The 16,175-nt window shown below is 32.8% G+C and overlaps 1 protein-coding gene across 3 annotated transcripts in view; it reads left to right on the forward strand.

Annotated features, from left to right (window-relative positions):
- The first annotated feature begins 204 nt into the window (after positions 1 to 204).
- The window catches only part of LOC110999389, a 38,369-nt gene continuing 22,398 nt past the window's right edge, over positions 205 to 16,175 (forward strand). For all 3 annotated transcript variants that reach the window (XR_006750432.1, XM_045629563.1, XM_045629564.1), the window contains exons 1-2: positions 205 to 2,235; positions 2,740 to 2,813. Coding sequence is in view for 2 of the 3 variants with exons in the window: in XM_045629563.1 (XP_045485519.1) it covers positions 483 to 2,235; positions 2,740 to 2,813 (1,827 nt within the window). In the remaining variant the exon portion in view is untranslated. The remainder of the gene's footprint in view (positions 2,236 to 2,739; positions 2,814 to 16,175) is intronic.

Below are 16,175 nucleotides of genomic sequence, written 5' to 3' on the forward strand. Positions count from 1 at the left end.
ATAGTTAGGTTTTAATATTTTTTTTGTATTTTTGATACTGGTAATTATACCTTTCCTTCCAAAGACACAAAAAAAGTATTAACCAATCACATTACGAGTTCAGTAAATCCGTTTTGGATTCTGTATTGTCATTGGTGCATATTCTTACAGTGATGCCATACAAATATTGCCACAAAGGTGATCAAAATAAAATTAAGAAGAAAACATTCCTTTTTGGTTTCGTATTGTGTATTGACGCCTGCGGTTCCGTCATCCGTATCTATTCGCGATCAAGGCGATTCGCGTACGACTTACGAATGTAGATTTTAGATTTATTTATTTTAATATCACGCTCTCGTTCCACTTTTTGTTATTATTTAGTTTTATCGTTCTATAATGTGCTGTGTTATTTGGAATTTATTTATGTGAAACAAAGGCTGTGAGTGTCGAAACAAAAGCAAACGTTGATTATTATGATGTCACTGCTGTTAGATCCTTGAATAATGAGTGTTAATGTTAAAGACGTTTCGAGTCCTGTATCTGAAGGGCAGAGTAGTGTTTTGGAAGTGGGTGAAAAAGAAAGTGAAGTGACTTCAAAGGAAAATGTTGAGGAAGGTCAGTGTTCAGAGCCATCGACACCTAAACCTAATCCAATGGCGTTCACAGTTGATTTTGGTGAGACGAAACGGCTTGATAATCGTAGACTCGAAGAGTTAGCAAAAAAATCTCAAGCTCGGCATCAGAGGGTTCAATCTATGTCTGCTAGTGCACCTAAGCCAAGTCCCATATCACAAAGAATGTCCATGAGCGCTAAACTTCCTCGAAAAGCACAAGGTTACAATTCTGAAGGCTATTTTTCCTCAGATCAAGAAGATGGTCTGTCTACTTCTCTTAAGCTACGAAACAGTCCATTAACTCAAACAGATAATTCAATTCAAAGACAAGTTAAATCACCTGTTGAGTTCCAGCCAAAACGTACGTCCAAAAGTCCAATAGTTGATAGTATCATGTCGAGAAGTGAAAACTTTACTACTCGGCCCACACTTAACTTACCACTCAAAATCAGTTCCTATGGAGAAGTCCACAAAAGTCCCAGCTACACTAATTTGAATTTCTTTAGCCATCCTATGAATGATATATTAGATCAGAGTCCGGATGGAGTAATGCTTGTTGATATTTCAAGTCCTGAATTAGATATCTTAACTCCAGATAATGTTTTATCGACACCAGAACTGTCTAGAAGTCCAGTGTCTCATATATTTAGACCATCTTCTGAAACCCCCGATCTGTTTAAAAAATGTCCTCCTAAACAACAGGTATTGTTCATTGATGATGAAGATGACAGGCAGTCTAATCATTCATCTACTGGTACATACACAATAGAAGGTGATAATTATACAGAGGAGCAAAAAGCAAGAATGAGTATAGATAGAACTTTTGGAACAGACCTCTTCAAACATACCATAGATGAAACTTTAAAACAAAAGAACTTAGAAAATGATCCAGAACTTATATTTGATTTTTCTAAAACCATTATAACTGCGGAACCACAACATGATTTATGTCTTCATAATACACTTCCTATAACTAAGAAGGAATCCCCTAACATGGTATCAAAAGACAAAAATGTCTTAGAAATATCTTGTTGCTATGAATCTCCATCTGAAAGTGATTTAGCTGCTCAAACATCTAAACAAATTAAGTCAACACGTAGTTATTTAGAGAAAATTAAAAACAGAGTAAGAACAATAACAGAAAAGACATTTTCAAAGTCCCCACCAAGATATGGAGATGGTGATTTTGGTATGTTTACTTCTGTTACAACATCTGGTGTGTTAAGTTCAAAATATCCTGTAAATGTAGAAATTCCTGTGAGAAGGCGTTGTAGTCTAACAAAATCAGAAATTGATAAAACAGACTACATTCATAGGCTATCAAGAGAATCATCTGTGCCTGTATCCTTACCGAGCACAAAAAATGTACTAGAAGATGCTAAATTCGAAAGTACAGCATTAAGAAATGCCCAAAAAGCCATGAGAGAAGAGAATCCTGACCTAACACCAGAAGAAATTGTTAATAGATTATCATATTTAAGTCTAAATAGGTGTAAAGGTGATAAAACATGGATTCAACATTGGGCGGACAGTGTTCAAAACTACAATACAAATACGTTAGGCAAGGAGGCAGGGGATTTAAACAGTACCTTTATGGTAGAAGACCGGCCTCCGATCAGTCCAAGACTGCATCCTACCAAATGTAAGTTAATGTTAGATTCATTGTAGTATATAGTATCAAAACTAAAGTTTTCATAAAATTAATCCTATTTATTTTTTGTTGCATATAATATGTGGAATAAATGGACACATATTTTATTTGATCTTGTCTGTTCTCGCTAATTGTTCAGGGTTACCATTAGGTCACGGCTAATGACCTGATTTTGAATGGAAAATTGTATATTTCTGTGAAATAATGAATGAGGAATAATTTATAAATACTTGGGTATGTGTGTAAGTGCATATATTGGATTACTTATAAGAACCTTTTTGTTTTACCTGGATAGTAAAAAATGTAAAATAAGTGAATTTGAATGTCAAAGATAAATGACACAAAAACGAAATAATATTTTGAGTTGGCTCATAATTTGGACTATATTGGATTTGGATAGATTAAGAGTTTTTATTTTACTTTGCTGTTCTTTGTGTAGTAACTGTTATAGGGGAGGAGAAATTTGTTTCTATAATTAATTAGACTAATTTTCAGCCCGCAGCCCGCATGGCGGCACTCCCACAAAGATACCAAGCCCTGTCGGGACGCTACTACACCGCAGGACACCGGTAAGCAAACTCTTTTGTTGTAATATTTCACTTTTTTTTAATTCCTTGAAATTAAGGATGTGCTTGGATTTATTTGTGTTTACTTTAGAAAGTGGAATTTATTCCGATTTTAATCAGTCTATACTGGAGATATAATTATGAAAAGATAATTACATAATCCAGCTTTTGGCAAAGGGAAATTTTGAAGGCATTGTCATGTTTTTTTTCCTTTCTGTAACCATCCGTTTCATTTGCGTAATTTGAAACATGTTTAGTACAAATTGAAGGATTTTGTAATAATACACAAGGTCTTATAATATTTTACAATTGAATTATTTTAGGCAAACAATTTTGTTTCGTAAGGAAGCGCTCGCAAATAATTTAATACGTTAGATAATTAATTTAACGTGAAAGTGAGTCGTGCTTTACTTTGCTAATTAAGTTTGTTGTTTTTTAGGTTAAGTCTGTTAACATTAGCGTGGTATCAAACTCAATTATAAGAATTCCTACAAGTTCCTAGTGTTGCCAAATTTTTCTTATACACACAAAATTCACTGTTATGGTTTCTAATTATGAATAATTAATTTTGCGTAATACGTTGATATGAGAAATCATTTTTTAATATGTGAGTGTTCAACAGCTGAATAAATCTTAGATACAATAAATTATATAAAGATCCTTGAAATATATTTTTTTTGTCAGACGTTGATGACGTGGTTGCCAGCTGTTTTAATATAAAATGTTATTATAATATCTTGCAGTATTGGCCTAGTGGCTTCAGTGAGCGACTCTTATCCCAATGTCGTAGGTACGATTTACAGCTGTGTACACCAATGGAGTTTTCTGTCTATGTGCGCATTTAATATTCGCTCAAACGATGAAGATAACATAGTTAAGAAACCGGCTTGGCTTAGACCCAAAATGTCGATGGTGATTGTCAGGCGCAGGAGACTGATCACCTACTTGCCTATTAGATTGACAAATAATCATGATACAGAAATATGAGGCCTAAAAATAAAATAAATGAATCAGTGGCGCTACCAAAGATTTTTTTACTTATTTTAGTATTATAAGATACTACCAAGGACATATGAGTTGATTCATATGGCAAATGAAAAGGATTTTTTATGTGAAACTTGTTTAGGCGCGTGAGGTAATATTTTTACGGAACGTCACGAAGATGTGCAGCGTTTTTGACGAAGAAAAGGGAGAGAGGGATTGAGAGAGAGTAAGAAATGGAGATCGAGAAAAATACGGGCTATTGGTTGATGTATTCGTTTAGTAGTCACATATTAGAAGTTTAAGATGGAAATTCTGTCGCATAACATCGTGTGCAGTAAACGCAGATTTTGTATTAAGTTTTATTATCATTAGCATGTATACAGTGGGTAAAGAGTGTGAATATAGATATATAAATAGGTACATGGAGTGGTTATATACTGGTAGATGATAATCTATTGGGGCTTTTATCTTAGTCATAATTAATTTAAAAAAAAGTTTTCACTTCTGACATGTGCACTTTTTACGCACGCATTTTTTTAAAATTTAGACATATATAATAAAAAATATTTTAGTACATATTCCACTTAAACTGCCCACGAGTGGAGATAGTGCGTCCATGACCCAATTGATAAATTGTGTCGACGCGGACTGTTGTGTTCTGTCAGATTTAACTTTTTAATGTTTTTATAGCATTTTAATCACTAATCACGCTTTCGCGGTGTAGGGACATACACACATCGAATTCTGTGTGAATCGGTGATTTTAATTATAAACACTTTATTAACATCAGAAACAATACCAACAAACATATATATTCAAAAATAACATTAGTTACTTGTAGTTGATTGAATTTTTATATACATTTTTACACTCGTAAACTTCTTTATTACCTACGTTAATGTATGATGTTCAGTGATAACGCCGCCCATGGATACAAAATGCAAGAGCATAGACCTGCATAGTGCACTGCATAGAGCATAGAGCACCTGGCATTGCCGGTCATTTAAGAATGCCAATGAAATAAAAATAAAATACGTTTATTTTGGAACATAAGATCATCAAGGTATCACTTATTCCCCGTCATTAAATTTGACCCTGCGGGCATCCCTACTCATCGGCAAAGATGAGAAGAGTGTTGGCCGAGAGAAAAAACCAGCGTAAAAATCTCTCGGGTTTTTTTTAAAAAGCAAATCATCAAACAATACTTTAAAACAAATATAGCAAATTAATTAGACGTAGCCTGCCCAGCACTAGTCCCAGGCCCTTTTATCAACCAGATATTCGCTGGCTTTATAGTAAGGCTTTTGACACAGCTTTTCTTTAATACATTTCTTAAATAATTAAAAGGCAGAGATAAAAGAGCCTCTGGGATTTTATTAAAGTATTTTTCCCAAAAAAGAATTACTACCTTTACTCTAGTACGGGGAAAAATTCATGATGGACCCTCGGTCGCATTGGTTCGGATACTTCAGTGGGTAGCTGGTTCCAGATAGTGGTGGTGCGCGAGAACAAAGGACGTTGATAAATCATAAAACCATAATATGTATAGACTTTACGGCCATCAGAGAATGGTAGCATACAATGCCAGCATAAGAAAATACACTTTGATAATTTACGATTATTTTTTATCAGTAAATGTGTTACTCACGTGAATATAAAACCTCTTAAATTATTAACAAAGTAATGTTTCGTTTATGAGGTCATATTAAGCCTTTACAAAATATATTTTAGGTCGTTGCTGATATGGAGAATTTGAAAATGTTTACGATGTTTGTGCCACTAACTCGGGAATAGTTTCTGTGTGTTTATTTTTATCTGCTATATTTTTTCAAATAAATTATTTGATTGTATGTATTGCGTTTTTATGTAGCGTAGAGGTAGATTGTTACTCAAGGTGATTAGCGAGTTGGTAAAGCAGGGTAAGAGTTCACCAGATATCCAAGTATAAAGCATTCACCAATGTTTCATGAAGACCAATTTCTGCGAAATTTTTTTGGATTCCGGATTTTCGTCGGAAATATTAAGTAATTTGTATACCTTTTTTAATTATCTAATTAGCATTTAAATCTAGTATGATTAAGTGTCGGATATATGTTTGGTAGGAACGACTCTCATCCCCGAGGTCTTAGGTTCGATCCCCGGCTGTGTAACTATAGTAGGTATTTATTACTACGTGCATTTAATATGTGCTCGTACAGTGAAGGAACACATAGTGAGGAAACCGGGTTTTCTTAGACTGAAAACGTTGCCGGCTTGTCAGGCACAGGAGGCTGATTACCTACTTGCCTATTGATTAACACATGATCATAAACCATGATGAGGCTCAGATCTAAAAAGGTTCCTACTGATTTTTTTTAATATTTTAAATGTTTGATCTAAGAAGGATTGCTGTGTTGCAATTTTTCTTAGATGCGCAAGTGTATTGCATTTACAGAATGATATTGGTATTCTGTTAAGTATTTACGGTTAGAATAACTTTATTTCTCATATGAATTACAAAATTCGCTTACTGAGAAAACATTACAAGAGTAAATAATTATTACTAGAACGCACAGAAGGTACCTATACAAAAATTCACAAAACAAATACAGCACAAAAATGTAGGTAGACACAACAAACTTGAAACGGTCAACCAAGCAAAAACATAGGTGTTTGTGTTACATTTAAATCAAGCAGTGTCTTTAAATTATATTATATAAGTTATTAATAATAATTTTATGCTTTTTAGTTTTTATTCTAGTACCTACTACTGTCACGTCTACGGCTAATAGTGAACTTTAATATGGAATTAAAATGATCATGAACAGATTCAGCACCCAATATTTTCACTTGTTCAGAATGGAATTTTTAAATCAAATCTGGTTAATTCGAAAATGTGTTGTCGTGTTTATGCTTTATAGCCATCATGCCTATAAGTTAAGCCATAAAAAGCGACGATTCTCTTAATGACGCATCAATCATAGTGACAGTAAATTTGACGTTTTACATAAAAGCGTGGTGCAACTGTGATGCATTAAGATGGCGACTGACATTGAATATTCGCTCGGTATGAGCACGTTACAAGTCGAATATTCGGCATGTCAGTACACTGAACAGCTCGATACGAGCGCCCGAGCGCGCTCCACTCGGCTTTCGGTTTTTTGGCGAATCCCTTTGAATGGTACATTACAAGTCAGTCGCCTCTATTTCTACGTCCGCCATTTTGACTGCAACTGTGGATGGGATGGAGCACAGGCGAATCGCGAATATTCAGGCGTTGTGAGCATGCTCATAACGAACAAATGTTCAGGCAAATATTCACATCGAGCGAAAATTCCATGTCAATCATACTTTACTTCGTCTAAAATCTTTTTTGTGCCATGCTCTAAAATTCCTATGTAACATACATAGAAATAGGTTTTAGAGTTTAACAAGGTAATTTTTTTAGGTTTACGGAACATAGTAAGTAAATTTTCAAAACAAATGATACCTAAAAAAATAAAATTTGAAGGCATTTTAATACATTTTAGAAGAGCCCCCTTAACGATCAAATTGCCTTCCCCGTTGAGTGGGCCCCATGTCGGGTGACGGGCTTAAATCAAATGTTTATAGTAATAGAATAGTAATATTGACACCTTCAAAAAATAAATGGGAAAAGCGGGTAGGAGGCATTAATAATGCCCATGGACACTCATACTGCCAGAAGTTGGTACGCTCTGTTTTGAGTAGTGAAAGAAAATAATTGTCAATAACGTTTAGTAGCCCAACACGTCACTATAGTGCGTCCATTTCTCCAATCGCAGTGAAAATTCTTACAAACAAATGAGTCGAGCTGTCAAAATCTGACATTGTTGACGTATAGTAATAGTTGACCTACGTTATCTTTCGTAATCGTAGCTAAAAATTTTGACAGCGTGAACCGAACAGAACGCCGGTAACATTAACACGATTCACGAAGTTTAACAATAGAATTAGTGTGCTATTTTTCATTGACCTTGCCCTGATATAAACTTGCGACCGAGCCAAGTTATCTTTGTGAATATGGATAGCGAAGAAGTTTTGGTGTTAGCCTGTTTTGGGTTGGATTCCCGTGTTTAGCAATTTATTTATGTGTTCCTACAGCTACTTATTATACAATATCTAAACTATTATATTTTAGACAAAAGCCAAAAATGAAATACACATTTAAACAGACACACGGTTAACAATTATTACCTATTTATAGAAAATAAATAGGTAAATTAAATAATAAATGGCAACGTGCATTTATCATTATAGTATGTTTAACATAAAAGAGAAAATAAAATGCCATTATATCTAATAAGGGATACCAGAGATTTTTATATTATTTTTTAGTTTCATTATTTTAGTGGTCGACGGCGTGTGTTAGACACAGAAGCCCGATCACCTACTTGCCTATTAGGACAAATTATTATAAAACAGATACAGAAATCTGAGATCAAGACGTAAGTTATAGCGGCAATGTTGGTTGTTACCACTTATTTTTTATCTACGCAATCAAAAAATGAATAGACATCGTAGGGTGCGTTGCCGGCCTTTGAGTGAAGAGTATACTCTTGTTTGTAATTAAAGAACTTGGAATGCTATTTAAATTATTGATGTGGTTGAATTATCATGTTAATTCTGGAAATGTAAATGTCGTATTCGTTCACGACTCACGTCTAGATGTCTATGACAGAATGCCAAGTGCGAAGTTCACATAGGTTACTACGGACTAATGTAATCTGTTTAAAGGTACATCCTGACTTAAATACCGATTTAAATATCGCTCTAGTATGCATGAGACCTTGTGGTAGGTATAGTTGTTTTCTGGAAAAATGCTGACGTCATCGCAAATAAAATTGCACTGCCTACTAGATTCGTAATCATACTATGTTTTTCACATCAACTTGTATTGCACAGCCCGGTCATACAACGACCACTATATAAGCTTTGAGTTGTTTAAGCTATCGCGAAATATGCTTGAAAGGAGTACTGAGACGACGATGACCTGCATCATTAGCACACCCCACATTACACTCACTTTCACACCATCACACTAACAGCCAGATAGGTATTTCTTTAGTAAAAAATATTTGAATCTTTTTCTATTGAATATGTATTCTATCTTTGGCTATATCTTAAGTATATAATTTTGTTATACATATATAATTTATGTTAGTTATAGGAATACCAAATAAATAAATTTTCCTCTCGCCTTGATTTGGAAACCTTCAATAAGAGTGTTTTACTGAATTGTGTAATTTTTTTGATTTAAGATATTAAGTATAAATATTAATGGCTCAGCTCATCCTGCTGAGATTGCAACAGAGACCTTTTAGAGGTCAACTTTACTGTAAATCATTGGAAAGGTAAATTCCATTCATTCCAAAAGTACGAAGATGTATTTACCAAATAGTTCATGTTTTATGTGTTGTGTAGATTGAGGTATAACAGTACACTAAACATCATCAAGTTTATGAAAATACAAATTATATCTGCGCAAGTTTTCGAGATTTTTCGCTCAGGCCACGCCTTCAAGCACCATAGTAAAAGTGAAATGCATGTTCCAGTCTGAATACCTACTCTCTTGCATAATTATCTTATTAATGTCTAACTACCGTTGAGTTGCTTATTGTCTCAGAAATCAAGTAGTGACTGAGCAGCTTTTCTCTTATCTATATGTCGCCGTAAAGTAGTTAAATTAGAGAATTAATTGAATCTATAGATAGTTGTTTAAAGATCGATATTCAATCAAGTCGCTAGCATTTTGATTTAAATAAAGCAGCGTCGAAAACGTTTAACTATCTGTCTGACCGAAAGCAAGTGTGTTGATTAATAATGTAAAACAAGATGGCAACAACGATATATATATACTAAATACTATATATAGTATATATATATCGTCTATATATATATAGTAGTATATAGTATCTATATACTATAGAAATCCAGTTTATTTATTTTATATAGATAATATGAGCGAGAGGTATACTAGGACCGTAGCAAGTGGCGATCTCTGCTTACCCCTTCGAAAAAGCGTGTTATGTAAATAAATAATGTTATACACTTATGAACGTGGATATTAAATATACTATCTGAAATTAGGTACATTTACTACCAATCAAAGGCGTTGCAGGCGAGAAAAGCTGACAGGAAACTGTAAGTAACAGTAACTATTACGTCATACTCTGGCATAATAATAAAACAGTTTTTTAACTTATAGCTATATATTTATATATTTGAACTACCGTAGTGGTAAAACAGGGTAATACTCTACTTAACGCAATTACTTTAGTATGTCAAAATGTAAGTTTCTTATGAAAGTAATACTTCTCTAATTATACCAAAAATATCTTGCTCGGTGGAGGAAGATATCGACAGCCATGCCATTTAGGTCTAAGCTTAATTTGTCGTTCTAGGAAGAGGATCTAAAGGTCGCTGTAATATTTAGTAACTATCTATACACAGAAAATATTTTTACGTACGGAGGTCAGACTTTAACTCTCAGATAAAGACTTTATTCGAGTGTAGAATATAAGGAAATTAAAATTGTAGGTCAGGTTTGGCACTTAAAAGGTCTCGAAGCTGCAATGCGGTAATGTACATATGTGTAAGTTATTTAATATTTCATTTGAAGTTGTAAAAGACAGGCTCAATTGAAATAAATATGTGTTGAAAATAGAAACGACGGTCTGCAAGAAGATCAGCAGCTAAGGAAAGTTCATGTGCGGTGTGCCATTTAAATTTTTAAATTATAATTATGATCCTGTGGCTATAGCGGTGTTGGCCACAGGTTTATCCGTTTCTTTGATCATTTTTATATCATAGACAACTAGATGAACAGCTTTCTGTCTGACACATGTCATCGGTTTGTGAGACATGTCAGTATCCTCGCGATGTTTTCCCTCACCGTACGGGTGATGCCCAGATATATAGGATAGAAAGTCCATAAGTGCCTGGAATTGAATCGATCCTCTGAGGGATGACAGACTACTATAATTTAATCTTATAAAATTGTTGTTAAACTTCAAATTATTTTATCACAAAGCATCTAGAAAGACCTCTTTTCAAATTAAATACAGTGAAGATAACATCTGTGTCAATAATTATGTACTAAGAAAACACTAGATTTAAAATCAAATCATCACTTGAGTTAAAATACCTTAAACCGAACAGACCCATGCTATGGGCTAAGTAACAATTTCCCCTTTGTCTGTGCCGCCTGTTTAGAGCGTCTGCTGTCGTACAGCGAGCCCAATTTCCTTTTCTTAAAAGAGGTTAACAAAATAAGGTTTTAAAGCCACCCTAAAATGAACAAAAGACAATATTAAAATAAAAGCAACGCCGCCTTGATTTAAGCATACACTAAATGAATGCTTGTAAGGCAGTTACATACAGTCAGACACTTTCTGATACCGATTCTGAATTGTGTTCTTTCCTTTAAAACCAATTTTATTGAACTCTGATCCACAGACAAGAATAGATGAACTTTTCGTTTTCAATTTACACAGCATTGATCAATTGTTTTTTAACAATTGTAAAGCTTTTAGCGTATTCCTGTAAATTGTTTGGCAAGTATGTGATTTAACTGTAAATTTAACAGCGTCTGTGTAAAAAGGATAAATATAACTCAAATAAAACTTATTTGTGATCTTAGGTTATAAACACATTCTTTGTGAATTGTTTATTATCAACGTCAACGTCAAGAACAACAGACTCTAATAATAACTAAATTATAATATCATGCTCTGTGGATTTGAATCGATAAAATTCTTTTTTAATAAGTATTCCTTTTGATTAGGCTTTTATTGAAGCAAAAATTTTTGCATACATTTTCAAAATACCGTGTCAAATCTTCATGTTATCTTAGATGTAATTTACTGCTTCAGAATAGTGATTCACGATTAGAGTAAAAAGTAAATTTTCAACGGTTATACAGAAGCCAGATTCGAATGTAGTTCAAGCGCGTGAGTCACAAAGCCCCGTTCGTAATTGTATAGCGCTCGCGTATTTTTTTACGCGCAGCTTGACAGGTGAATAACGAGTGCCATTTTTCGGTGTATTAATTTTTGTATTATCCAAAAAGGTTTGAGAAATAGACTTTTTTGAAGTGAAACTGATTTAGGCGCATGAGGGTAAAATTTTAACGAAACGTCACGAAGATGCGTAGCGTTTTTGTGGAAGAAAAGGGAAAGAGCGATTGAAAGAGAGTGAGAAAGGGACATAAAAAAAAAAATACACGCTATTGGTTGATGTATTCATTTAGTAGTTACATATTAGAACTTTAGATGGAAATTCTGTCGCATAACATCTTGTGCAGTAAACGCTTTTTTTTATTTATTAATACTATTGGGGCTTTTACCTTAGTAATAATTAATTTACAAAGAAGTTTCACTTCTGACATCTGTACTTTGTACTTTTACTAATTAAAAAGGTTATTAAATATGTTTAAAAAACCTGAGAATTGTAGACATGTTAATCAAAGTTAAACCTAATTTTTAAGATTTTTATTTTTATGGTTAGTTAAGTTACATAAATATTGAAGTAGATAATAAGAAGCATAAAAAATTTAAACAATAATCGCACGCTTGAAGCCAAAATGAGTTCTTTAATTTTTTCCACACTACACATTTGTAATACAATATTCTAGTTAGCTTTCGTTAGATTCAAATATCCGTAATTTTATGTTAGTTATAAACTCATATGTTAATCCATTAAGTAATATGTTACCCAGCTTCAAATAAAGTGTTTTATTTAATATATATATATACACACACATCTATACAACAATCGCCATCTTACTTAATTCGACGTTTAATTAAAAGGTGCTCAAGATGATCTCTGTCTTTATCTCTGAATTGTCTTACGTATTATATAAATACAGAGTAGCTTAATGATGTATTAAGTAGCCACGCATTGAGTGGGCGTTGCGTGGGCTTAATTTGACACTTCCTTGTTAACATATATTCAATTATATAACATAAACATCAACACTTGGACTGTACGATTTTGATTTATTAAGCGATTAAAAAAGAGGTTTTATAGTTTGGAAATGTAATTCCTGCTTTTGTTTGTGGGTTATTGTAATTCTAAATTTAAAACAATATTATTCATAAATTATATTTATAAAAATAGCCTTATATTTCTCATAAACAGTTACATTGAAATGTATCTGTGTTACGGAGGAGAAAAGCAGGTCCTGCTTTTTTAGACTAGACTACAAACGTCACGAACATTATCAACTAATTCAATTAATGTTATATTAATTTTTAATAATAAGACTATCAACACGATTTTATAATAATCAGTTAAAGTTAAACGCTTTTAATAAATTGTTGTCAAACTTAGGGTCCAAATACTCGCCTTCGCTATAAAGTCACCTTGCCCTTCAAAATTTAATCAGTTTCCCTTGAATACAGGGTTTACCAGGCAGTGATCTATAACTTCTAGTAAATAACCAACCACTTACGAAAAAGAGAAATAAAATGGTTTTACATATGTCTATGACGTAATTAGATATATACGAGACGATGAATTAGTTTCCTTATGAATATTACGTGAGCATATAAAATTAAATTGTCTCTAATGTCGCATGCCGTAAAACTTTCTCAAAGAAAAAGCAATTTCTACCGATTATGTATGAAAGTAGTTATGGTTTTGAATTTTTAATTTATCTTAATAGAAATTCACTCAAAAGAAATAATTCGGTAATATTAAGAATTTTAAGATTATTTTTGTCATTAATTTAGGTGACTAGGTGATTTTTTTAGTACCTACATACCAACTTGGAACATTTTCGTATTCTTTTTCCAGAGAAATTTAATATCTTTGCCTCTTGACTGCTCGGTTCTCTGGAATGAAAACTTTTTAGGGTTTACTGGAATGTTTTTCTATGTAAACCTAAGTTGTTAATTTACGGAAAAAATGGGGATTATTCGTAGAGGGTAGAGTTAATCATGTTTGTACAAAGGTAAAGGCACAAGTAAAAAATATCACAAGCTATTGTTTACAAGTCGGCATATCTTGTATATATTATCATAAATCTAATTTAATTATTTGTGTAAAAAATCTAAATAAAAACTGAAGGATACACAATAAACTGTTAAATTCAAAATGGGAACGGAAAAAACACCACCATGTTTATTATAATTATAACGTAAACATTATAGCATAAACAATAGAAGTGTAATCTGGCGGAAGTCATCCCTTGAGATACGGGAGCTGGGTCAATGCTCTATGATCTATGACTAAGCGATGTTTTTATGCGGTAATGGAGCTGTAATTTATGGTGTTTCATGTTGGAAATGTAATTGACATGTGTGAGAAATACGTTGCATTTGACCACAGATGTTATTTAGCAATTAAAATGCTATTAATATGTATTAATCTGTTTTGTTTCGTTGAATGAAATGCTAAATATTTAAGAATTATTGGTAAAACCTTTTTTAAAGATGTTTCTTTAACACTTCATTAAAAAAACATGCGGCATATTAACTGACAAGTTTGTTTACGTAGGTACGTGTTAGAAATTATTTTGCATGTGACACAGAAGTATGTTGAATTTGGTTTAAATATGCTGCTTTCCTTATAATGTGTTTCTTTAATATACAACCATTATCTGAGCTCCGAAAGATTTGGAGTCGGGTTCGAACTCACTATCTCGGAGTCCTCAACTGCAGGTAAAATTGAATATCAATTGTACTTATTACTCTTAATCAGAACTGAATATATATTTTAAAAAATCACTTTAAAACAAATAGATGCAATATCACAATATCTAACAAAGACGATTTCCTATGTCGTAAAAATATTTCCTTGCTTGGACAACGGCGTCACGATTTGCGTGACACGAAACGAATCGACGCCGATTACTTCATTTGGTTACAAAAGAGATTTGCATACACGTACAATGAATTGTAACGCGTTTATTTTGGTACATGGCAACTCTATGCCCAAAGCTTAGATTGACGTTAGTTCTATAATGGTGTGGGATTAGTTTTAGTTTTTTCAAATTTTTAAACAAAAGTTTTCGCGCGGTAAAGTGATTTATTTGTCAAAAGACCATCACAAAATGGCGATCAGTAGGTTATACATGTTATTTACGAACACAATTAGTTTGTTTCATGCCCTCAATCCTCATAATTTGTACTCATATTTTGCTTGAGTTTATTATTTAGAAGAAAATACACTTTAGAATTCGAAGCACTCCCAGATTAGTCATATTAGATAAATCAAGATTGTTGCCTGTGCCTGTGTGCGTGCGTGCCTGTGTTTTCATACACACGTGCTTATTCTAAGTATAGAGTTAAAATGTCAAAGTGCGTCAGTTTGAAAGGTCTTGAAAGAAAAGTTCAACTGGATTAATTTTAACGAATATTACCTTAAAATTAAAGATAATTAGCGCCGTTATTCTGACTGAAGTAAGCGCGGTATTTGTTACCATAGACTATAGAGTAAATATACAGTTCCAAATAATTTTGTAATCATGTAACTAAACTAAATATAATATTCTATGTAGAACTAATGACTAAAGGACTTTTTATTATGATAAACGTATTACCTCTGGTTCTAGTTAATATTTTAAGCTCAAGCCGCTATTAAACGTTTTATCGCTAATAAAAAGTAAATGAGTATAGAACTTGAATCTTTTAATAGCTATTAATAGACTTTCAATAGAAATCTTGTATGTTTTTATCTTTTATCTTCTAAATCAAGTTCTATGTATGTTTTTCTACTGTATTAATAAATACTATTTTGTTTATTTCTATCAAATTCTGATATATATGATATGGTTTTAGATAGTATTAATTTAATTTTGCTTAGTTTTGAATTCGGAACGTCTCCAAAAACGGACAGCAACAAACTAGGGCATTCTTGCATTTTTAAAAGCGCGAGCTGAGATCTAACAGATTATATAAATATTCAACATGCAGTGTCATTTTATTATTCTGTGCAAAAGTCTATTGTCTTTTACTATGGTGAACACGTTTGTGTTTACATAATAAGGGTTTTATAAGTGCAAGTTTTTTTTGATTCAAGTTATTAATTGTAATATTTTTTAAATCGGGTTCCCTTAGGCTCATTTGAGCCCTATCCCATAAAAAATATAATAGATGAAATAGACATATCTGCACATGCCTATGAATAAAGAGGTAAATCTTTAATGTTTCACTAATTTCTAAGTGTATAAATTACCCATGAAAACCTAAATTCAGACCATTGGAGAGCTGCAAGTAATAACCATTTCCCTCCAGTCATTCCGAAACTACATTTAACACATAGTCTTGACTATTAGGCAGGTAGTTTATATACAAAACATAAACCCTAAAAAATTCAACAATCTGCCCACTAAAAATCTTCCTGGACTCCATGAGTTAAATTTGGGGGGATACCCTCCAG

The sequence above is a fragment of the Pieris rapae genome, chromosome 9 (assembly GCF_905147795.1).
Source record: "Pieris rapae chromosome 9, ilPieRapa1.1, whole genome shotgun sequence".
NCBI lineage: Eukaryota > Metazoa > Arthropoda > Insecta > Lepidoptera > Pieridae > Pieris > Pieris rapae.